The sequence below is a fragment of the Thamnophis sirtalis genome, unplaced genomic scaffold (genome assembly GCF_051295495.1).
Source record: "Thamnophis sirtalis isolate CommonGarterSnake01/CBP01778 unplaced genomic scaffold, rThaSir2_p1.2 scaffold_11, whole genome shotgun sequence".
Taxonomy (NCBI): domain Eukaryota; kingdom Metazoa; phylum Chordata; class Lepidosauria; order Squamata; family Natricidae; genus Thamnophis; species Thamnophis sirtalis.
This window is the reverse complement of record NW_028261391.1, coordinates 39498085-39524193: the sequence shown is the minus strand read 5'-3', so window position 1 is coordinate 39524193 and position 26109 is coordinate 39498085. Positions and strand designations below refer to the sequence as shown.

The window sequence follows — 26109 nt, the reverse complement described above, 5'->3', positions numbered from 1 at the left end:
CAGTGTGGTTCAAGTGTCAGCCACATAGAGTTGACGTAGTTAGCATGATAAATTGAGCAGGTCTGCAAGGAATTTCAATTGAAATAATTCAGCCCTGGAACTTTTTGATAGGATATCAGCTTTATCCACATTCATAAACATTATAATGACAGGATCACTTTAGTCAGCAGCTTTTTTTGATTCTGGCATCACTTTGGTAAGAGGCCAGTACTGTACAGTTGCATATGTGGCTGGATATAATAGTCCAAAAACCGCCATAGGGGTCGTTGGTATGCCTCTGTCACTGTATGGTTTGAAAGGCAGGCACCAAGAACGAAGAGTATGGCTAGAAGCACAGTGAGGAGTATCACCAGCAGGATTCCAGCAAAATGCCACAAAATAATAAAGACCCAGGCTAGCTTCCACCTGTTGAAGAGAAATGTGAAACCTGCAGTTGATAAAAGTAAAGTGGGTCATGGCAAAAACAATAACTTCTTACATCTTAATGACAGTTTATTGATTGGAGAAAACATATACTGTAACTAAATTCCTAAGAGTTTGATGTTCAGGTACAAGAAATTTTTGGTGTTTGATTAAAAAGAGGGTTTCAGAGGTGACCATAAAGGCATGTCTGGAAGCCCTAGTTGCATTTTCTGGGCATATGAATTTGTTGTTGATAACTAGTAAGTTGAATCCCTGTTGGGTGATAAAGAAATACGTTTGGCACTGCATTCATATCACAGATGAAAGAAAAACAAGCAGCAAAAAAACAAAACACCCCTCTTCCGGGTTTTAACCAACTATTGATAAAATTTCAGTGTCAATGAAGTACCTGGTTTCTTTCTAGCAGGCTTGATCAAACATCTAAAACAGTAGACTGAATGTGGCAGAACTATATCTGTATCTCCCCAGCTATGACAGGTTTCAGCAAGATAGTATTTTAGAATCCCAGCCATGCCTAAACAAATCCTTCCTAGATGTGTTGGAACTTCTACTCCTAAAACTTGCATGAGCTGTAATTCTGGAAAGTGGGTTGTGATGAAAACTTCCATACTTTGAGTGACTTCCTTTACTTCCTTGATTTGCTTCCTTGATTTGAGTCTAGGAGATATGTTTTGGGAAAAAGATTCTCTACACTTTCCATCCCATAGGCTTTCTGTCTTCTGCTTATGCACATAACTGAAGAAGTAAACAATGTTAATTCTACTTGAATCTTGATAGATCTGAAATACTGAACAATTTGGCCACAAACCTAAGACTAGATAATAATGAGTATCTTGAGTCTTTGGTTAATTAGCCCTGAGTGACAGTCATGTAACAACAGAAACATTGCTCTGTGCCTCAGTGGTGGGTTGCCAATTTTTTTTACTACTGGTTCAGATGTGCTTGTGTGTGATGCTTCTGCATATGCGCAGAAGCATCTGGGCAGGTGGGCGTGGCCTCCCATCGCTGCTACTACTGGTTCACCCGATCTGGGCTGAACCGGGAGCAACCCACCTCTGCTGTGCCGGTTACCTAATCAACTTCTATGTTCCCTTCTCCAATAGACATCACATCAAACTAAACCAACCCAACCCAACCCAACACCTGATAATAATAATTCTTCCCATTTAACAAAAGAAAGGAAGACAGAAATCTGTGGTTTGTTTACTGGCACAAGTTAATCTGTCCCTAATGAAAGGGTCAAAGTTCTGCCAAAGAAACCACTAAATAGGAAAGAAAAGGCTTAGCTGCATAATATATACAACACTTTCTTCTATCTTGCATCACAGAAGGAAGCATCCAAGTGTTATTATTTATTTGAAGTTGTAATATATTGCACCGATTCTTCAACCAATGTACTGGAATCTAATGGATTCTAAAAAAGTTTGATTCCTCTTTGACTAATGATATTAAGTCATTTAGGCTAAGATGCTACAACTGTGTTGGATATTTGTGACATTCATGGTGCATAACATAATAGTTATGAAACTAGGAAGATATTCTCATTAGATTTTATAAACCATCCTATTGTTTAATGTCCTGCTACCATTGAGTGTATTGCAAATTCACCTCTGAATTCTATTTTTCTTTAATGGAAACTGTGGTCTGCCTGATTAATCATAAAAACCGAGTTCTGAAAACCACAAGAAAACCTTACACAAGCTCTCCAGGCAATCATCTGATTATAAGAAAAATGGACTCCGTGCATATCAGTCAGGTTCCTCTTTCTGGTTGTTGCAGGTTTATGTTGTAGTTATTGTCACTATCAAATAGTAATATTTTCTTCACTAACCTACCACCACAAAGCTGCTGTTTCATAGGCCTCTCTTCCTTTCTTATTTTTTCTTCCTTAGGTAAAAAAGAGTAAAATTAGATTTTTATGATTTCCAGCCTCCAGTGTTTCCAGTGTTTAATTGGTCAACGTTTTAAAGTTCTTCTCTGTGTAATTTAGACAATTAAGGTCCCTTAATTTAATTTTCTTGCCACTGAAACACTGAAACCATGCTGCTAAATTACAGCATGATTTTGCACTATTCTCTTAGCTGTTGTAAAATAACAGCATTTGTAACCATTTTGAGCAACATGATTTAAGAATGTCTAAGAAAGAACCTGCTAAATCCTGTCAAGACCAGTCTAGTTCAGTATTTCTTCTCAGATCTCCCAGATGGATACGTCAGGTGGGATACACAATAATGCTCTCCTGATGTTTTCCAGCAACTGAAATTCAGAGGCATGCTGTCTATTGATGCCAACCACCCATATGTGCACAGAAATCCAGTAACAGCAGACGACAAGTCAATTACTGCTAAATTTGTGCCCCACTGTTAATGCAGAGGAACATCATAGTTTCAGGTTGTTAAGTCAATCCTTATTTGGAGACTACAGATACTGTATCTGATGACTATTTAAGAAAGTAGTACAGTAGAACCTCTAGTCACAACCATAATTCATTCTATAACTTTGGTCACAAACCAATTTGGTTGTGATCCAAACCTAATTTTGAAAATTAGGCGCTTATAAAAAAATGGTGCAGAAAGGGAAATTGGCTACGGAAAAAAAATTGTGAATTATTTGGTCAGAACCTGATTTGGTCGTAGTCAGAAGCCTTGGTGACCAGAGGTTCTACTGTAATTGCAAACTGTAGGTTATTAGTTTACTGTGAGGACAACCTGCCAGTTTCTTTGAATTAATCACCAATTATTTAAGGTCAGTCTGTATCTTTTCCCCTTCAGAATCTATAAAGCAACATCTTATTCTACAGTGCCAAGATATCTTTAAGCAACCATCTCTGTCAAAGCTCAATTTCAGTAATTGTAATAAGTATAGCTAAAACAGAGGACCCCATTTCCCCTCATTGGTCATCTATAATTTATGTTCACAAGACTGACCAGATAGCTTTCTCTGTTTTGGATAAAACAAAGTTACTGACCAGTTGAGCCCTGGCTATTTCATACATCAAGTTCTTTGGATGAAGATTCAAAAACTTGCCTGGAAAGTTGCTGTGACACCTGAAAGAAGAGAAGTCTGGATTATTGAAACAGATTTTGTACCAGTGGGCTTGTTCCTAAAACCGGTCAAATGGGATTCTCAAGAAATCATCAAAGAATGTGGTAGTCTTTGGAGATTATAATGATGAAAGAAGTGGTGTCCTTTAAGCCAGTATTGAGAAAGCCATGCTTGTATGATAAGATGGTATGTACCAGATGTGGGTTGCTCCCAGTTCGGACTGGTTTGGGAGAACTGGTAGTGGTAATTGGGTGTGGGTTGTTGAACCGGTAATGAGGACTGGCTGGCCACACCCCTGAACCAGCTCGCTTTGACACTTGCCTTGCCTCGTCTTTTCCATGTCCATCCACACAACTGCCTTCTAGTGCCTACACACAGGTAAGCAGCATGGGCTGCTCAGGGAGCTCTGAGGCTTCACAACCACTGCCTCCTAAGTGGGATCGAGCCTTCCCGCCTCCTCAATGCATGGAGGCAGGAAGTGGCAGTTTTGTTTGCTGCCTGCAAGCTCTTGGGGGGAGGAGTGTGAACAGCCAAGCGAGCATGCCAGGATCTGCCAGCTGCCTCTAATCTGCAGTTTACTCATGAGCAAGTTTACTTTTAAACTGCAGATTAGAGGCAAATTGCTGACTTGCTCGCTCAGCTTCTGCCCCCTCCCCTGGAGCTCACAGGCAGCGAACTAAACCAGGCAGTCTTTGGACCCTCTAGCTCTCCTGTGTTCAGCTCGGCAGGGCTTGGGCTGCTGCTTTCTTTGGCCTTAAAAAAAAGTTTTTTCCCATCTCCAATCTGAAATCTAAATTTGTGCACAGAGCCATGCCCACAAAATAAGCCATGCCCACAGAAATGGTAATTTATTTTTTTTTTGAAACTCACCCCTGGTATGCACTGTGTATAAAACACAGAAACTGATATTAATAGTGCGGGTTTTTTTGTCAGCCTTTTTTCCCTGGGTCTTTTTATAAGAAAGTAAATTTAATCCGAAGAATTAAATATACAGTATATATAGAGAGAACAAATGAAAGTATATGATATTATCAAGAGAGTAAAATAATTGAAATGAAAATGGGCTGGTCACATAGCAAGAAGAAGTGATGGCAGGTGGGGCAAGGCAGTCATAGAATGGATCCCACTTGATAAAAAGCATCCATGAAAGAGACCTAAAAACAAGATGGATCCATAACATCAGCAAATATTGTGGGCCCAATTGGTGCAAAAAAAAAAAAAGCTCACGTCCATATTGGCTGGAAACAGGAGGAAGAGGCCTGCAGGCTGCCAGTTTGACACCGCTGATCTACAGCCAGTAAATTCATGCCCTTCTAACTATACTTTTCCACCTGCAAACTCTACTTCTTGAAAAAAGAAAATAGCATCACAGACACTAGAATCAGAATGCCGCCTTCAAAGTCATGAACTCTCTTTCTCTCCTCAGAATGCAAACTATAAAGACTCTTGTTAAGGCTTAAGGCATGACTTGGTTAACTTCAGCTACCTTTGATTTATGCAAACAACCAACAAATTTCCTTCAGGCAAAAGCCAGGAAAACTGAAATTGAAAAACTTCATTGCAATCATTAATCAACCCAAACGAAATTGATATGCAAATATCCACAGCTGAATTGACAATATCTGAATAGTTAAAAGAAATCCATGCAACAAATGTTGATTCAAAAAAGATTACAGAGAGAGCTAAAATGCTTGTTCAGGGCACACAGGTTGTTGGATGATTCTGGAGGTGTTTTAGGGAATGAACTGGAGATATTTGTGTATCATCTTCTGGATCAGGTACAGAGGTGGGTTCCTACCAGTTCGCACCTATTCGGTAGAACCGGTTCGTCAAATCTACCGAACCAGTTAGAAGAAGTTCCACCAGTGGACCCGGAAAGCAGGCCACACCTACAGAAGAGGTTCCAAAATTTTTTGAAACCCACCACTGGTCCTTGGATATGATTATTCTACACTATCATGCTCATATTTATAAAACTCAGTGCCTCTGTGAAAGATAAGGATGACTACTGCGTTTGTGGTGCAATCAGAACATTGTGTATGTTGAAGTTGTTTTAACGCAAACCAAAGATGCCTTTTAAAAAACAAGTTTACATCATGTTCTTATGCATGCCAGTGCTGTGTGTGAGGTAATTTAAGGTGGTTCTGACAAGTGTTGTTGGCATCTTCATATCCGGTCACATGGGTGGAAGGCACTCCCATCCGGTCACATGGGTGGCAAGCCACTCCTACAAAGGAGGCCACACCCACAGAATAGGTTCAAACAATTTTTGAAACCCACCACTGATCAGGTGGCAGCAGAAGTTGCAGTGGGGAGGATTCCAGAACGAAATTGGTTTAGCAGACTGGCTGGTGGAAAGGGCTGCAGGTTTCAGATATAAATGAAGATAGGCTTATAAAAGTATGACAATCCAAGAAATCCTAGAAAGAGTTACCATTTTTTTACATCTTCTCCAACTATGAGTGACTTTTGAAATAAAAGTATAGGTAGTCCTCAACTTCAGTTCATTTAATGACCATTCAAAGTTACAACGGCACTGAAAAGAATGACATGACCATTTTTCACACTTATGACCATACAGCATCCCCATGGTCACATGATCAAAATTCAGACGTTTGGCAGCTGTTTCATATTTATGACAGTGGCAGTGTCCTGGGGTCATGTGATTAGCTTTTGCCACCTTCTGATGAGCAAAGTCAATGGGGAAGCCAGATTCCCTTAACAACTGCATTACTAACTTAACATTCTGCAGTGATTCACTTAACAGATGTGGCAAGCAAGGTCATCTCACTTAGCAACAGAAATTTGGGAGTCAATTGTGGTCATAAGTCAGGGATTACCTGTACTGAGAGAACCTCTGGGAGGAAATAAAACAAACAGGAGACTCTTAAAAAGCTCCTTTTGGGGTTTTCTCTCTAAAACTGTACCTACAGTACTGTAATAGTTGAGCCAAGGCTCTTCACTTATTAGAAATATGCAGAAATAATCTACCTAAAAGGAGCACAAGAAGAAAAGATGTGATTTAGAGAAGAACCACATGCAGCTGGAAAATCTCTGTCCTCTTTCCCACAGCAGTTCTTACATCAAAGGAACATTCTTCTCATACAGAATTACAATTATGTTTGCATGACTTACAAAGGTTGAAATTTAACATATGATACAGAAAGAATTAGATTCATAGAAGTGTATCTTACCGGGCCTTCTCTGTCTCAACTGCTGACAGCTCAATCTGCAGAGTTTGTTCTCTGTCTTGAAGAATCTAGGAAGAAATACATGGCAAGTTGGGAAAATAGCTGAAGATGAATAAGGCCTTCCTAGCCACACTTGTACTCCCTGTTCCAATAAGAGCAAAACATCCAAGAGCATCCTCAGATTGCATACCAGCTCTTTCCAGGGGAAGGCCATTCCCTATGGAGAACTAAAGTTTGCATTTGAGTTGGTTTCTAAACCGAACGGCCTGGAACTGCTCTGAAAGGAAGGAACTGGGCTACCAAAACACAGTGACCTCAGTTCCTAACTCTCACAGAGGATCCAGAAACAGACCATGGTTGATGGTATTGAAGATCTAACATGGCTAGTAGAGACCTTCTCCTGCATCTAAGTCTTGCCTTAGGTCACCAACTAGAGCAATTAGAGAAGTTTTCCTCTTAAGCCCAGACCTGAACCTTGATTGAAAAAATCCAGATAATTGATTACCATTATGTTCTCAAACTGACTCTTTTTCATTTGTTCTTAGTTACACCATTGCCCTATGGAAGCTTTTTTTCTTCCAGGAGTACCTGCTCCAATTAGTTCTACCCTTGAAGTAAGCAAGGTTAGGGGACTGGAGGCTAAAACATATAAAGAACGATTGCTGGAATTGGGTATGTCTAGTTTAATGAAAGAAGGACTAGGGGAGACATGATAGCAGTGTTCCAATATCTCAGGGATTGCCACAAAGAAGAGGGAGTCAAGCTATTCTCCAAAACACCTGAGCGCAAGACAAGAAGTAATGGGTGGAAACTAATCAAGGAGAGAAGCAACCTAAAAACTAAGGAGAAATTTCCTGACAGAACAAATAATCAGTGGATCAACTTGTCTTCAGAAGTTGTAAATGCTCCAACACTGGAAGTTTTAAAGAAAATGTTGGATAACCATTTGTCTGAAATGGTATAGTGTTTGCTGCCTAGGCAGGGGGGTGGACTAGAAGACCTCCAAGGTCTTTTCAAACTCTGTTATTCTCTCTTCTCCTCTCCTCTCTTCTCTTCTCTTAAGAATGATATTTTTCTCTTGCAGAGAGAAAAGCCTTCAGCTCTCAGTAGAAAAGCCTTCACTTGTATGACTTTAGATGTACTGTATCCATGTGAGCCAGAAACTGCAGGATTATGATGTCATATGATGGATGTCTAGAGGGGCATGGCTCATTTGGAAAATTCATGCAGGTAGAACTTCAGGTAGAGAATACTAGGATGAGGTTCATGACATTCAACTGTTATGTACCTGTTATTTTAATCTAGAAAAGGAAAGACTGTTTTTCAAAAGTGGAGGTATAAGCACCATTGAATCAATATAGAATGATAGCCTTCTTTGTGAGGAATCAACATTTTTTGCCAAAAACTTTGGTTTGGCTATAGAAAAACAAATACCATGTTTGTATACCATTGGCAAGTTATCTTTCAATACACTAGGAATTTAGGACTGCATAAATAGGGGCCACTAGGGAACAGCAGAGAAAACTCCAACTTGTTGCCATAAAATAGTCATCTGAATTTTTGCAGCCAGCATGATACCATATCACAGTGCCTTAAAAATACCTGTATTTTTACTTCGTATTCTTGTACGTACTCTTCTAGCTCTTGAATTTGGTATTTCATCTGGAAAACAAATTCAAGTAATTTCTGACATGCTCTTAACATATTATTTGGCTGTTTTGTTTTTATTATTCAGCACATTTACATAAGCACATTTAAATGTCATTAAGTACCATATCTAGACTGCAAACTTCCAGATGGCAATAAACGGCAGCAAAAAGATACAAAACCCCCAACGTTTTTTTGTTATCAATGGTCATTTTAGTTTTAGAGTTCTTTATGTTTGACTTAATTAAACATGCATTGACTGAGTAGCAACATCATTGTGGAAGTAAAAATACAATATGTCTGAGACTTAATATGTTGTGAGAGCTCAATAATTTTTTTTATAAGTTATGTATGCTTTTTATTATTAGGACCCAGAATTGTGATTCATTCAGGGAATCAATTCAGGTGAAAAAAGTAAGGTTCTACATTTAGGCAAGAAAAACAAAGTGCACAAGTACAGTATATGTGGTACATTGCTCAATAGTAGTAACTGTGAGATGGATTTCGGAGGTCCAGCAGACAACCATTTAAATATGAGCCAGCAGTGTGCAGCAGCTACCAAAAAAGCCAACACAGTTCTAGGCTGCATAAACAGAGAGATAGAATCAAGATCACATAAAGTTAATACCACAATGCCTTGGTAAGGCCACACTTGGAATACTGCATTCAACTTTGTTCGCCACAATGTAGAAAAGATGTGGAGACTCTAGAAAGAGTGCAGAGAAGAGCAACAAAGATGATTAGGGGACTGGAGACTAAAACATATGAATAACGGTTGCAGGAATGGGGTATGTCTAGTTTAATGAAAAGAAGGACTAGGGGAGACATGATAGCAGTGTTCCAATATCTCAGGGGTTGCCACAAAGAAGAGGGAGTCAAACTATTCTCCAAAACACCTGAGGGCAGGACAAGAAGCAATGGGTGGAAACTAATCAAGGAGAGAAGCAACCTAGAACTAAGGAGAAATGACAGTTAGAACAATTAATCAATGGAACAGCTTGCCTCCAAAAGTTTTGAATGCTCTAACAATGGAAGTTTTTAAGATGATGTTGGATAACCATTTGTCTGAAATGGTGTAGGGTTTCATGCCTAAGCAGGGGGTTGGACTAAAAGACCTCCAAGGTCCTTTCCAACTCTGTTATTCTATTCTATTCTATTCTATTCTATTCTATTCTATTCTATTCTATTCTATTCTATTCTATTCTATTCTATTCTATTCTATTCTATTCTATTCTATGCCATAGAAACCATGGAGTAACAAAATATATGAATCCAGACAACAAGTATTGCAGGTAGCTGAAACCTTCAGAGATGCTTATCCTGAAAATCAGTTATTAGACTATTTGAGCTGTCTTTGAAATGCCTGAAAATCAACAGGGAAAAATGGAAATGAAATATTTAGGAAGGTCACTCAAAGACCTTGTTAATACCAGCCAAAAATGCTGCTACCCCTCTTGCCAAATTAAAAAAAAGGTATTTGCTTTGCGAAAGGTTAATGAAGAGATTGTTAATAAAAATGATATGTAGTGAATTCCAAAAGGCTATTCTAAAAGGCTCAGACCTGTATAAATTAAAGGAAAACTTCTGTGTGATTTGTCATATAAATCTAGATAGTGGGCAGAGACCATTAAAGCACAGAAATTTGCCCTTTAAGACAACAGCCAGGTGCAGAAAGGGCAACTTTAAATTGCCTATATTGTACCTTCTCCCTTGGGAAAGGAGTGGGGAACAAAGCAGGCCTCAAACTCTGAGAGAATTTTATCACACTCTTCCTTCTCATTTGGCCAACCTACCAAGAATAATCAGAGGAACTTTGCCACTTTATTCCTCATGAATAAATTAATGAAGAGCTTGACATTGTCCAGAATAAAGTGTGGGACAGTAAGTAGGAACTTAGTGTCAGTCAGGGGAAGCCTTCTACTCCATCCTCTGTATTTTTATGTAAATGCATATGAAGCTACAGGCTGGCCTCTATTATCCCATGTCTCTTTTAGGGAAAGAGTTGCAAGTTTATTTAATTCTGGGGATCAGGATACTCTTGGGATTATGAGTTTAGTTTGCTGTTTTCAGAGAGAAGCAGACTTGGAATTGCTTAATTTTATGAAACTGTTATTGTCTTTTTATAATTGACTTGTCTGACTTCTCTCTTCCTCTCACAGCAACCCCAATCTGCAGCGTCATATTCCAGGAAGCTTATATAGTATAGTCCCATGATGGTGAACCTAGCCATTTGTTAGGGCATGCGAGGTGTAGCCCTGTCAGCTCCAGCGTGCATGCGCATGCTGGCAAGACGACTTTGGCCTTCATTTTTGGCTGTTGTGACTTCCGGTTTGTGCATAGGGTTGTTTTTTGCCCCCTGGAGGCTTCAAGGAAGCCTCCTGAAGCCTCTGGAGGGCCTCCAGGAGGGGCGGGGGAGGCCGTTTTCTCCCTCCCCAGGATCCTAGAAAGCCTCTGGAGCCTGGAGGGTGAAAAACATGCTCATTGCATGCCAAAAGCAGGGGCGAGGGTGGGAGTCGCGTGCATAGTATTATGGGGTGGGCACTCCCACGCACGCCCCTGCACTCCCCCGGCTTCTGGCATGCAATGGGAAAAAGGTTAGCCATCACTGGTATAGTGTATGGCAATGATGGCTTACCTTTTTGGTGCCGAGTGCTCGAAGTACGTATGTGTGCAAATGGGCACACGTGTGTCACCCCAAAATACAATGTGAGCACCCCTGCGCATGCACACACATCTTCGTGCATGCCCCCTGTCCTTTGCCCATTTTTGGCTTCCAGGTTGGTGCAGAAGGCCTTACAGGCCCAAAACAGAGTGTGGGGGGGGATTCTTGTGCAGCGCCTCCACATCCCGTTTTTACTTCCAGGTCGGTGCAGGAGGCCTTCCAGGTCCAAAATGGAGCAGGAGGTGCACACATACATGTGAACACCCAAAATGCAATGCGAGCATCCCCTCACATGGCCCCGCCCCATGCATGCACATCCCCCACAAGCGTCCTGCCCCTGTGCATGCGCAGCAGAGCCGAAGACCGGCTGGCTGATGAGAGGCATGCAGGTTTCCACAGTGGAGCTGGGCTGGAGCAACAGCTGGTGTGCCTGCAGAGAGGACTCTATGTGCTACTTGTGGCACACGTTCCATAGGTTCACCATCACAGGTCTATGGAAACTGATTCTATAATACATTTTAGAGTCATCATAAGAGTCTTTGAATTGCAATTAACACACTTAACTCTTCAAAAGTTTGGCTAATAATAATATGTACCTTTCTGAAAACCTCATCTTCCTCTCCACAAATCAGTTTGCATTCTTGAAGTTCCCTCTAATTAAAAATAATAATAATTAATTATCTCAGTAGATACCCCAGCTTGTTATCTCAAAAGCAGTAATAAAGCAGGAGTTGAGGAGAAAAAGCAAAGTTTTTCAGCTTTTCTCTTCAGCTGCTCTGAGATAAAATGCAGCATTCATGGTGCAATGCATAGAAAATGTGGTGTTTGTCAAACAGGAGGCTGAATATTATCCTCAGCTTGAAGTAATCTAATGTTATGTTGCTAATCTTTTGATCCAGAAGTTTTTTCTTATTTGTGCTGAATTGTGAACAGATAGACCTACATCTTGTCAATTGGTCAATCAATCAGGAACCAGCTGACCGCCAGATGGCAGCAAAGAAATTGTACAAAAACTTCCAAATTGGATTTTCGCAGTTTAGCTGTCCTGGCCTTAGATGAAGTGGTATCTCTATTGCAATAATAACGACCAATCAGATCATTTGTAATTATTTAACTGAAATGCTTTGGAGGAGATGGATTTAATATTTGTAAGTAATCTGTACTTCAAAATTCATACTGAATAAGATACTTTACACATTTAAATTCTGTAACAAAAATGACATAGTAGGATGATATTTTCTCTCTCTATAATTAATTATAAACCTGATTTTCCCCACAGTGTTTATTGTAACCCAATAATATATTGCAGCATATTCAACCACCACATGACCCTTTGGTTCTTAGTCTGAGACAAATTTCATATAATAATGATAATAATAAAACTTACCATTTGTCACACAGACAAGTCCTTAACAATGTATTTATTTCTATTTCTATTCTGCTTCTACATTTACTTGCCTGTAGTTTATTGACATAACAGCAGAGCTGAAGGTAGTTCCGCTGATTGATATTCTTTGATGCTGTCAAAGCTGAGCTCTAGTTTTGGACACAAAAGCAATGCAAAAACTCATATTCAGTTCACCATTATGGACTGATCAGTCAACTGTTCCTTGATACTACATCTTGATATGGAAGGCCAATTCATAAACTGGTCTGATAATCTTAAACCTGAAACTTCCAGTTTTGTTCTGTTCTACTGATAAACAATACTAAAACTGAAGCTCAAATACTTTGGCCCCCTAATGAAAAGAGAGGACTCCTGCTTCTATTGTCATTTTCAGTCAATTCACAACTCAGTTTAATTATCATGTATAAAAGTGAGTCACAAACCTCTGCTATACAACATTCCCATATCAATATCATATTTATCCATATTTCATATATTTTAACCAACATATATGAAACATGGTCATATATAAAAATGTTAAGATAATAAATAAAGTGAGATGTTTACCGCTGTTACTCTATATAACAGAATAAGGGAATTGTAGTTGAACACTGAACAATGAGGATTGTCATTTATAGACAATTAAGGGTAATCTAATCTAAGATATTAGATTACAATTAAGGGTAATCTAATTAAGGGTAATCTAATCTAAGACACCACCCTCCAACCCTTCCGCGCTGCTGTAAAGATCTGGCTGTCCCGGCTGGCCTGGGGTTAAGATTATAGCCCCACTCGAATGGTGTGATTGTTGCGTTTTTTCTCTTTTAATATGCTGTATTGTTTACTGTTTGTTGTTTCCCCCCTCCCTTTTGAATTGTGAGCCACCCTGAGTCCCCTTAGGGAAAAGGGCGGCATACAAATAAAGGCAAAAGTAAAAAAAAGTAAAAGTAAATATGGAAAATGGAGAGGGAACATGAAATACACCTACAACAAAAAACTATTGAGATTTAAAGACAGAATGATTATATATGTATACTTTTTTGTTCTTTTTTTTAAAAAAGAGAATATATGCTAAAATTAAATGCTGTTCTTAATAGCTATCGTCCAGTCTCCAACCTTCCCTTTCTGGGGAAGGTTGTTGAGAAGGTGGTGGCCTTCCAGCTCCAACGGTCCTTGGAAGAAGCAAACTACCTAGACCCCTTCCAGTCAGGCTTCAGGCCCGGTTACAGCACAGAAACCGCTTTGGTCGCATTGATAGATGATCTCTGGAGAGCCAGAGATGAAGGACGTTCCTCCATCCTGGTCCTCCTTGACCTCTCAGCGGCTTTCAATACCATCGACCATGGTATCCTTCTGCGACGACTGCGGGAGGTGGGAGTGGGAGGCACCGTGTTACGGTGGTTCTCCTCCTACCTCTCGGACAGGTCACAGTCGGTGTTAGTGGGGGGGCAGAGATCGTCCCCTAGGCCCCTAAATTATGGGGTGCCTCAGGGCTCGGTCTTATCCCCCCTACTATTCAACATCTACATGAAACCGCTGGGAGAGATCATCCGCAGGCACGGGATTAGATACCATCAATATGCGGACGATACTCAATTGTATCTGTCCGCCCCGTGCCAACTCAATGAAGCGGTAGACGTGATGAGCCGGGGCCTTGAGGCCGTTATGGACTGGATGAGGGTTAACAAGCTTGTGCTCAACCCAGAAAAGACCGAGTGGCTGTTGTGTTTTCCTCCCAAAGATTTGGCTACTATTCCACCACTCAGGCTGGGGGGTCAAATTTTATACCCCTCAGAGAGGGTTCGCAACTTGGGAGTCCTCCTGGATCCACAGCTGTCATTTGACCACCACTTAACGGCTGTGACCAGGGGGGCATTCGCCCAGGTTCGCCTGGTGCGCCAGTTGCGACCCTACCTGAATCGGGAGGCTCTCACAACAGTCACTCGGGCCCTTGTGACCTCTAGGCTGGAATACTGCAATGTGCTCTACATGGGGCTGCCCTTGAGGAGCATCCGGCGACTTCAGCTAGTGCAGAATGCAGCCGCGCGAGTGATTGCGGGTGCACCCCGATTCACCCGCATAACACCTATCCTCCGCGAGCTGCGCTGGCTACCTGTCGATCTCCGGATGCGCTTCAAGGTGCTATTAATCACCCATAAAGCCCTACATGGCGGTGGATCTGGATACTTGAGAGACCGCCTTCTGCCAATTACATCCCTGCGACCGATAAGATCTCATAGATTAGGCCTCCTCCGTATTCCATCGGCCAGCCAGTGTCGGCTGGCAACTACAAGGAGGAGGGCCTTCTCAGCAGTAGCCCCGACCCTTTGGAACGAGCTCCCCATGGAGATTCGTACCTTCTCCACCGTCCAAGCCTTCCGCATAGCCTTGAAGAACTGGCTCGCCCGTCAGGCCTGGGGTTAGGATAGTTACCCCTCCCGAATGATGAATGTATGTTGCTTACTATTTTATTACATGTTTCTGTCTTAATGTCTGTATTCCCCCTTCCCAGTTTTGTGTGAGCCGCCCTGAGTCCCCTCAGGGAAAAGGGCGGCCTACAAATACTAATAAATTCTAAATTCTAAATTCTAAATATGTATATTGAAAAGGAATTATAAATATCATCAACATAAAATGGAGCTTGTGCTGAAGCTGAAATACACCAAGTAAATGAGATGAAGAGTGTGAAGTAGAGGAGAGAGGTAAGGGAAGAAGAGAGGGATAGGAGAGGGAGGGGAGAAGAGGAGGAGAGAAATGAGTGGAAAGGGGGAAAAGGCAAAGGAGAGAGACAGGGGAAGTAGAGAAGAGAAGGATGACAGAGGGAAGAAAGGAGATAGGGAAGTGGGGGGAGAGGGAGAAGAAAGTGATGGATAAGGTACAAATATGGTGTATGGAGAGCAGAAGAGCCAATAGTTGTTTTTTGGAGTTGATAGTGAGATGAATTGAGGTAAACATTTAATAATACAATATGATGTTGGCTATGTAATAGTATACATGTGATTATATGTTATGAAAATGAAAAAAAAACATTTATAAATGAGAGAAGAGAGGACTCACAGGAAAAGACCCTGAAGCTGGGTTGAAGGCATAAAGAAAAAGGGACAGCAGGGTTAGATAGTATCATTGATACTATGAACATGAATTTGAGCAAACTCCAGGAAACAATGGAGGACAGAGGAGCCTGGCGTGCTATGGTCCATGGGGTTGTGAAGAGTTAGACACAACTTAGCAACGGAACAACTGATAAATAGGGTTCCCTTTTGTTTCTCCGCCCTTCCAGGAAGCTAATTAACAGTAGCTTTAAATAGGAGAACTTTCACTGGTGAGAGACTTAGAACCAGCAAAACACCTTCTCTTAAATATTGCCTCTCACTTTCAAGGAAATCCCTGTATGCCTACTTAGGAGCAAAACCAAACAAAGGTGATTATAATCAGAGACCTGCCATACCAATGCTTGGATAATGTTGGTTGGATGCTTAATGTTAAATCAGTTTTATAATGACTCGGTAAAATAGTACCTATGCAGCATGTGTTAAATAATGTGAATGATTATTTGAATAGAAATTAAATAGTAATTTCAAAACTAAACTGGGGAAAAAGCTGCAATCTATCAAAATTTAGTGCTTCAGGCATAACATTCATTTCTGTGACAAGTGAGCTACAGCTGCGAAAGCTGTTTCATGTTTCCCTCTGTAATGGTTTTCACTCTGTCAGGGAAGACATATGATAAAGAAGGATGAGCACAGTGGAGATAATTACAGTGTAGTTTTTAAACATTTATTTCAATATGGCTGAGCAAACACTAATGAATCAATAACAGTTCCCAATTCACTTTAGGCAGGAAACTTGGTTTAGATCAGTGTTATTCCAGATCAGCCTTACTAACCAGGATGCCCTTCAGAGCTTTTGGACTATTCATCTTGTTATGTATTTACTTATTCCTTCCTTTATTTAATTCCAATAGCACCTTTCATGGCTGATGATTTTGTGTTGTTAAAATATCCACAGTAGGTAATAATAAATATCCATGATAAGAACTTAAATAAACATGCATAAAACATTCATAATAAATATAAAACAAATAAAAAAAGAAAATAAAGAATTAAATGAAATCAAAGTTATATATATATAGGAATGCTGTCAATATAGTTTACTTGGACTTCAGTAAGGCATTTGACAAGGTAGACCATAACCTACTACTAGATAAAGTAGAAGAATGTGGGTTAGACAGCATCATCACCAGATAGATTTGTAACTGGCTGACCAACCACACTCAATGTGTAGTCCTCAATGGAACTGCATCTACATGGAGGGAAGTATGCAGTGAAGTACCCCAAGGCTCTGTTTTAGGTCCAGTAGTCTTCAACATCTTCATCAATGATTTGGATGAGGGAATAAATGGGGAACTCATCAAATTTGCAGATGACACCAAGCTGGCAGGAATAGCCAACACTCCAGAAGACAGGCTTAAGATACAGAAGGATCTTGACAAACTTAAACATTGGACACTATCTAATAAAATGAAATTCAATGGTGAAAAGAGTAAGGTTCTACATTTAGGCAAGAAAAACGAAATGTAGGTACAGTATAGGTGGTACCTCACTCAATAGTAGTAAGTGTGAGAGGGATCTTGGACAAACATTTAAATGTGAGCCAGCAGTGTGCAGCAGCTGCCAAAAAAGCCAACACAGTTCTAGGCTGCATAAACAGAGGGATAGAATCAAGATCACGTGAAGTGTTAATAGCACTTTATAATGCCTTTGTAAGGCCACACTTGGAATACTGCATTCAGTTTTGGTCACCATGATGTAGAAAAGATGTGGAGACTCTAGAAAGAGTGCAGAGAAGAGCAACAAAGATGATTAGGGGACTGGAGGCTAAAACATATGAATAACGGTTGCAGGAATGGGGTATGTTTAGTTTAATGAAAAGAAGGACTAGGGGAGACGTGATAGCAGTGTTCCAATATCTCAGGGATTGCCACAAAGAAGAGGGACTCAAACTATTCTCCAGGGCACCTGACGGTAGAACAAGAAGCAATGGGTGGAAACTAATCAAGAAGAGAAGCAACTTAGAACTGAGGAGAAATTTCCTGACAGAACAATTAATCAGTGGAACAGCTTGCCTCCAGAAGTTGTAAATGCTCCAACACTGGAAGTCTTTAAGAAGATGTTGGGCAGCCATTTGTCTGAAATGGTATAGGGTTTCCTATGTGTATGTGTGTACATATATACAATAGCAGAGTTGGAAGGGACCTTAGAGGTCTTCTAGTCCAATCCCCTCCCTAGGCAGGGGATTGGACTAGAAGACCTCTAAGGTCCCTTCCAACTCTGCTATTGTATATATGTACACACATACACACATACACACATATACTTACTTACACACACACACACACACACACACACACACACACACAAATACAGTATATCAAGGATACCTTGTTCTTAGCTGACGTATAATCAATTGACAAATGCTCTTTGGAAAAGCTGAGTTTTGAGCATCTTCTGAAATGAATTCAAGATGGAGTTCAAGCTGATTTCAATCACAAAACTATTCCCAAAGGCAGGAACTGCGGCAGAGAAGAAGCACTTCCAATGTATAGCGGTAGTCCCTGACAACAGTTCATTTAGTGACTTTTTGAAAGTAAAACTGCACTGAAAAAAAGTGACTTATAACTACAACATTACACTTACTACCATTGCAGCATCTCCATGGTCACGTGAACACAATTTGGATGCTTGGCAACTGGCATGTATTTATGATGGTTGAAGTCTCCTAACGCCACATAATCACCTTTTGCGACCTTCTGACAAGCAAAGTCCATGGGGAAGCCAGTTTCATGCTACTAACTTAACAACTTTAGTGATTCACTTAGCAACCGTGGCAAGTAAGGTCATAAAATGGAGCAAAATTCACTTAGCAATAGTTTCACTTAGCAACAGAAATTTGGACTCAGTTGTAGTCATAAGTCAAGAACTACCTGTAGACTCATGTATAAATGTGATCTCATTGCATTAGCAATCACATTACGATCTTTGGCCACAGGGACATAGTATAAAACCTCTGGAAAGCACAATGTTAACAAAATCTATATTGACATAGTTAAAAACTGACTCATGTGATCAAAACTGACATGTTGAGAATATAAATTGAGCAAGGGTAAGCAGTATTGGGACCTGATACAGTTAACAGGCAATATAGCATGTAGAATACTCTTTAGTTTTTCTGTCCCCTGTTTTACCTACCAACCTATCCCTCCCCAAGAAGATTGCTAGCAAAATAATGTTTTTGCAAGATACCTATACTAGTTGGCAAAAAGAACCTTTTGAAATTAAGCCTGGAATGCATGAAATTAACTTAAAATTTATTACAAATAACAATAGAATTATAGTAAATAATAAAAAATGAAACCAAAAGAACCCTAACACAATTCATTTCTGCTTTATCCCTTAGAACAGTGGTCTCCAACCTTGGCAACTTTAAGACCTGTGGACTTCAACTCCTAGAGTTCTTCAGCCAGTTTTGCTGGCTGAGGAACTCTGGGAGTTGAAGTCCACAGGTCTTAAAGTTGCCAAGGTTGGAGACCACTGCCTTAGAATATTAATTTAGTTAGCAGGTGCCTTGCAATTAGATTTTAGAGAATGCCATTTAAATTGAAGTAAGTTAAATTGATAAAAAATAAAATAGAATGATAGATCTCCCAGAGATCAAAACTACCATCAAGTATAATTACAGTAAGCATATTATTAATTGGATTGATTACATGGCATTAAGTTGATGTAGATTCTTATTGAACATATTCTAGATTTCCTTCAGATTATCTGTCTCCATCCGATTCTTCAGCTCTTCCAATGATGCACCCACTGCTTAGCAATCGCAATAGCACTTAGACGTATATTGCTTTACAGTCCTAAGTGGTTTAGAGAGTAAGTACATTGCCCCCAACCATCTGGGTTCTCATTTTACCATTCGGGGAAGGATGGAAGGCTGAGTCAACCTTGAGCCTGGTGAGATTCGAGCTGCCAAATTGCAGTCAGCTGGCAGTCAGCAGAAGTAGCCTGCAGTACTGCACTCTAACCACTGCGCTGTGGTGGCAGTACTTAACTTGTGCACAGCTTAACCTGTGAAAGGTGCTCTCACCTTACTCCTAGTTGTCCTGTTTTTCCCTTTTTCTTCTGACTACACTAATCCAAACCCTTTCCGTTTTTGATAGCGTGACCAGTCATGGGAATGCAATCAACAGAGGTACGTCACAGCTTTTTTATACCCTGTACTGCTCAACATATTTATAAATGACTTCAGGAAAGAGCTACAGAATAAGATTACTAAATTTGCTGATGACACAAAGTGGAGAACATATCAAATACATTAGAGGATAGCATCAAGATCCAAGAAGATTTCATAAGTTGGAATAATAATAACAAAATTTCAACAGGGGCAAATGCAAAGCTCTTCCTTTGGGTAATGAAAAAGCAAAGGCATGAATATAGAGCAGGGAGATCATACTAGGCAACAGCACACACACAAAAGATCAGAATGCCTAGCTGAATATGAGATGACACTCTGCCTGCAGAAAAGAAATACATTCTAGGCTGCATCAACAGAAGGATGGTGTCTTTAAATCTGTTTCCAGATTTATTCTGCACTGAGCAGGGAACATCCACAATTATTGTGTCTTGTTCTTTTCACCTTATTTTAGGAAGGTTATTAAAAAACACCCAAGCTGATAAGTGAAAACCTCTGAAGAATGGTTGGGCATGAATGTGTTTAACCTGGGGAAGAGCAGATGGACATAATACTTGTTTCAAGTATTGAAAGGATTGACATGTAGCAGATCAGCTAGATTTATTCGTATCATTCCAGAACAGAAGAGACAACAAGGTGAAATTACAAGGAAGGAGGTTTTTATTAGACATCTGGAAGAATTTTCTAGCTGTTCAACAGAAGAATGCTATTCAACAATGAAATATTAGCCTCACCAAATGAGCATGCATTGTCCTTTAAGCAAAAGGTTGAAACTGTTTTTTTATATATATGATAATTTATGTGATGTTGTATCCCATCTATGTACAATTTTTAAAGACTGGAGTTTTTAGTGACTGGATGAAATAAAAAGGGGAGATTCTGACTGTTTTTTAAGGAAACCACCAAAAGCAGAATGCCTTGAAGTTGGGTATCTGCAAAAGGATTCAAAAAATCACGGCGAGGGGTCACAATTATGCAGTAAAAGTTCTGTCATGTTTAAATATGCTTTGTGATGTTCTCTGTGAAAATGCCTGACACGAGGTATTCAGAAGATCCGTAATAGTCACAAGGTCATCTTCAGCCTATGCCAGCTATTTTCTTCCAGACTATCACATGGGCTTTTAAATATTATCATAATGTTGTAATGTCATCCAACAAGATAAATCATGTTTATATTTCTATGTTGTAGGATGAAAAAGTATCCCAGGAAATAACTATCTAACTTACCTTCTCAGAAAGCATGAAGAATCTCATATGCAAATTTTCATTGTCCTTCTCCTAAAAAAAGAAAAAAAAGTGAAATCTCTGCCTTAAAATTGCATTAGTTCTAGAGACTGGTAAACAGAGATAGATTCATGCCTGAGGTGGTATTCAGAAGGTTCTGACCAGTTCTGGAGAACCGGTAGCGGAAATTGTGAGCAGTTCAGAGAACTGGTAAATACCACCTCTGACTGGCTCTGCCCTCAGTTATTCTCTGCCTCCCGAGTCCCAGCTGATCGGGAGGAAATGGAGATGTTACAGTATCCTTTCCCTACCACCAAGCCATGCCCATCAAGCCACACCACACCCATCAAGCCATGCCCACAGAACCGGTAGTAAAATTTTTTGAATCCCACTACTGATTCATGCCCAAAAAATTGAGCCATAATTTGTTTAATAAACTACAGTTGAACAAATTTGTCTTGGCCCAAAGAGATGTTTTGCTATGATTCATTACGACTTTATTTTGTTCATAAAGAAATTCATTCATGAAGGTGCCCAAGCCTCTTGTATTGATCCAGTAGTAGGATCCAGAACTACATTTGGGAATATTCCTCTGAAAGTACTATCATGCCTAAATGGGTGATATGACCACCAGAGCTATCCAAATGAATGATTTTGCTGCCTGTGGCAAAGGAGAAAATCATTGGCATGAAGGGGGTGGACTGCCCACCATTTGTGCAAATGGAGCTGTGTGTGCACACTCTCCTGCCGCTTGCCTGGTCCAGGGGTTGGAAACCCCTGGGGTAGACTACCCTGATCCAGAGGTCTTTGGGCAGACCAGAATGGGAATGTTCTGGACTCAGAAGGAAGAGTTCAGGGAATTGGCATTCCACCACCAGCAAGTGTCATAGGAGATACTCTTAGTTTACTCAAGGGAAGCCCTGTTGGATTTAAAAAAGATAACACTTTTTCATTGAGATTCCTTCTTTATCCTGCTTTCTGACATTGCCAACAGGGCGATAACTGACAGAGGCTCAGAGGATTGTTTGGAGAACAGTCAGCATGCATCTCCTGAGTTGTAAGTGCTGAGCATCTGGGCTGCCTTTTCAAAGTAATGATGTGCCATAATCATTGAGGGAGTCAAGTGAATATGTCCTGAACTAAGAAAAGGTAAATGCCCTTGCAAATCAAACCTGACTCCAGGTGATTCACAATATGTGCATGTCATTTTCTTGGCAGTCACCAAATTGTTTGCAAATTATGCCTTCTTGGATTTTTTTTTAAAAAAATCAAAATTCCTGGTGCCTTCTATCCAACTAGACCCAACCCTCCTTGCCTTCCAATCCCAGAGAAGCTCAGTTTTATCTTGTCTCCTGAAACCTTAAAGTGGTGAGGTTCATTTTAAGCAGGCCTTTCACAAATCAGTTATTTTTTTTAATTTGTTTGACAAAATGTACTGTAGGTCTGCCAGGTATTGCTTTAAATGCATTCAAATCATGCCATCAGTTACTGGTGATTTAGCCAGCAGATTTATGGTTCTTATTTTTAGGATGCTGTGTTTGGTGTGAAAAATTAATCAGTGGTGTTTGTTTATATTACTGCCTACCAGTTTTTTCAGAAATTCCTCCTCTGAAGATGCTGTTTCACTCTCCTCCTCCTGTCTCTTCTTAACTGTTTCCATGTCTTTTTCTAAGAAAGTGACGGCTTCCTCAGCTTGCTTTATTCTGGGCATGATGCATGGAATAATAAATAGCAACAATAACAATTGTAATAATTTGTTCATGGTAAAAAAAGCTAATTAGACAAAGTGCAATGTTTCAGCAGCTACTTCTCCCCAACTAAACTGGGAAGGACGTAGATGTATTGGATATATTCCAGAAAAGACTCTAGCAGATGACTTATTTGACCAAGCTGTTGAAAATATTAACAGCTTCCAGTATATTCGCTAGGTGGGAGCTCCAAGTCAAGACCATCCCATTGAGAAGGCTTCACATGTGATCAACTGGCCATGAGCGATCAAGTCTCCAGAAATCAATGCTGACGCAAAAGCATAATAAATAAAACATATTTTGAATAATGTATTAATCCAAAGAACTTTGGATGTCATGCAAATTAGAAATATTAGTCACAGTAACCACAACAAGAATAATATTATAATCATCAGAGCCTACTAATTAATATGGCTTTGATTTAAACTGGTTTTTAAATCTCTATTTTATGAGCTTTTTAGAGAAAATATTTGAGCAATAGGAATGAAAAGTAGGGTTCAAATCTGTATAGTTTTTCATGTTTCAGTTGAACATTTTTCAAAAAAAGAAAATAAAGAATGTGTCATTTATGTAGAGTCATCTTTACTACAACTTACCTTTTCAGTTCAGCTTTCATAATTCTCATAGTATCTTGTAGATCCCTAACATTTGCCTTGATGTTGTTCCCTTCATTAAGGAGATAGGTAATTTGTTCTCTCAAACATATATTCATATGCCTGGACTGAAAGATGGAAGCTCCTTTGGCTGCTATCCAAGTGTCTCTTGTTGGGGCACATATATAAATAGACATATCAGTTATTGCAGTCACAGTATTTGGGTCCATTTCATGTTTTCATTCCAATGTGTGAGGGAAAAAATGTGCAGGGATCCATAGCTAACAATATTTTTTTCCCTTTCCTTCTCAATATTTGGAGACATAAGAGGCTTGTTAGAGACATCATATGGAAAGATGCCCTTGATTAGAAATAAAATAGTTTTTTAAAGAAGCGATATATCAATGAGCTGCAGAGGTAAGCACAATGTAGAAGAAAGCGCCATGAGATTTAGTGAATTTCTCCTCCAATGTCTTAAAACCTGGGCATTTTTATTGTTATATTCCTAGTTTGAAGATACTTACTGTGCATTCTTGGTTTCTTTATTGACAGCTACATAGGTTTCTGAAATCTGCTGGCAATAATAACAGATATTTAGTATCTTTTAAAAAAAATTCAGGAGCAAATATTTTTCAACTGTTTAATAGCTTGGTTTATACAGTTTTCAGCTATCCCAGGTATAGCTGAGTATATGGGAAGGTACTTGTTGTGAATTTTGAGAGTTATCACTTTATTTACTTCCAGCACTACTAATAATGGTTACCAGATTTAGGGAGACTGATATAATCCTAGTCTGGTGCTTATTTCAGAATAACTAGTTTTATAACTGTTTAATGTTATTATTGTGTCTAATGAAATCTTACCAAAACATGGCCTAAAGTACCTTACTTTACCCCTCTCCATTTATACAAAAAGTTTATCCATCTGCTCATTTTCAATGTTTTAAGAATCCAGCTATTTATTTGCACTTTCTGGAGGTGGGACAAAATACACGTGATGATTGATTTGAAGATGACACGTGTCCAGAAGAGATTCACCATCTGAGATTTTTTGCCCCCCACTCCTCGGATGCTGTTGTTTGCATCTCCCTGTAACTTCTATTTTGACAATGGAAACAGTTTTAAGTCCCACTTCTCATTTCTGTCTCAGAAATTCTGTGAATAGCTGTCATTATATTATTGCTGTTGTTATTTATCATTTTAATGTTTACTAGCTTTTAATGAGTTGCTTCTAGATGAAATGGGCGGCATACAAATAAATAGATAGATAGATAGATAGATAGATAGATAGATAGATAGATAGATAGATAGACAGACAGACAGACAGACAGACGGACAGACAGACAAAAAACCCCAAATAAATAAATATGCCTATTTAATGGAGGCATGGTGAAGCATAGAAACCATTCAGGAATGTTGATCTTCCCTGTCATTCAAGCATACTGTAAAGCAATTTTACAGGTATTTGCTTGAATGGGGTACAAAGGGAGAGTTTTTCCTTTTCAGAATCAACAATCCAGGGAAGAAGCCTTTAGGTTCCTATCTCTTATACTAAAGGTTTTGAGAATGTGGTACAGTTACTGTTCCCTGAAGATCTTTACTTGTTGCTATTACTTGGATATAGTATATGGCACCCAGATTTAGCAGGATATTTTCTCTCTCCATGTTTTCAAGGTCTTCCAAACCTTGAGGACATGGGGAAAGTTCTCCGTGTCTTCCTTTTCCATCATACAGTGAACAAACCTAATTTAACAAATATGGTCAAATAACACATCAGGGATGCCTGCAGGGTATGGCGAAGCATCAAGACGTTGACCGATAATGTATAACACACGTTTAAAAAGTGTAGAGCAGGGATGTCAAACTCAAGGCCCAGGGGCCAGATCCGGTCCATGAGATACTTAGATCTGGCCCAGTGTTTCTCAACCTTGGCTACTTGAAGATGTCTGGACTTCAACTCCCAGAATTCCCCAGCCAGCGAATGCCAGACATCTTCAAGTAGCCAAGGTTGAGAAACACTGATCTGGCCCATGGACCTGCCCTGGAAACAGCAAAGGACCAGACTGCAGTGTTTATGCCAGCGAAAAGGGTCTGCTTTTGGCTGCCATGGCCTCCTGTAAATTTATGCCAGTGAAAATGGAGCTCAGGAGGGCCGTGGACTCCCAAGATCAAACACAACCCTGACACAGCCCTCAATGAAATTGAGTTTGACACCTGTGTTATAGAACTAGCATTTCTTTTCTACTTTTACCATTACTTTGGAGCTGCATTATTATTGTGTCTTCTCCTGGTAACCCCTTCCACCCGTAATACAATAGGTAACTTCTTTAATAATGGAGTATTTCTTTTGAATGATACTCAATATATTGTACAAGAATCCATTTTTTTTACTCCAATAAGATTAATTACTCATTTTATATTCAAAAACTAATTTGAATTTGAATTTTACCAAACCTCTGAGGATAAGGAGGGAACAGCCAAACAAATATTAGTGAACTATAATGTGCCAAGAGTGGCTATATTTTACTTATAAAATTACTAATATACATATAATGATCAGTATTACCTTAGTTTCATTCATATCATGCTCTGCCAAGAAATATATTTAGAAACATCTAATTTGATTTTCCTTGTACTTTAGCTGACTCCATGTATAATGTGTGTGTGTGTGTTATGTATTATGTGCCTGTGTGCTCATCTGTGTGTGCTTTGTATATCTGTGTCTATATCTGTGTGTGTCTTTATGTCTTTTTGTGTGTGTATCATCTTAATATAGCTTTGAGGTCATAAAGGGCTTGACCACCTCAAGGATAAACAACTTCCTCAGGAGAGGTTGTCGTTACTTTTCTGACCACTAGATGGCAATGCTGCTCTAACGAATACTGTATTTAGCTTGCATAAGAGCTTGCATAAGAGCATTTTCTTAATTTTCACTTTAACAT

The 26109-nt window shown here is 39.6% G+C and overlaps 1 protein-coding gene across 6 annotated transcripts; it reads right to left on the bottom strand.

Annotated features, from left to right (window-relative positions):
* Positions 1-101: 101 nt before the first annotated feature.
* Positions 102-25896, bottom strand: LOC148043618 (uncharacterized). 6 transcript variants are annotated; one of them, XM_087724942.1, is made up of 13 exons: positions 25734-25896; positions 23693-23742; positions 23172-23336; positions 22413-22530; positions 20831-20881; positions 12427-12504; positions 11565-11621; positions 8935-9012; positions 8262-8321; positions 6663-6727; positions 3392-3470; positions 2255-2310; positions 102-405 (listed from the first exon to the last, which is right to left on the bottom strand). In XM_087724942.1, the coding sequence occupies exons 1-13, from the start codon at positions 25746-25748 to the stop codon at positions 189-191; spliced, it is 1089 nt and encodes a 362-aa protein (XP_087581068.1). In that variant the 5' UTR covers positions 25749-25896; the 3' UTR covers positions 102-188. The 6 variants fall into 6 exon arrangements, with proteins under 6 accessions (XP_087581068.1, XP_087581069.1, XP_087581070.1 ...); XM_087724943.1 differs by having other exon boundaries at positions 23693-23739; XM_087724946.1 differs by having other exon boundaries at positions 262-405; positions 2259-2310.
* Between the last annotated feature and the right edge of the window lie 213 nt (positions 25897-26109).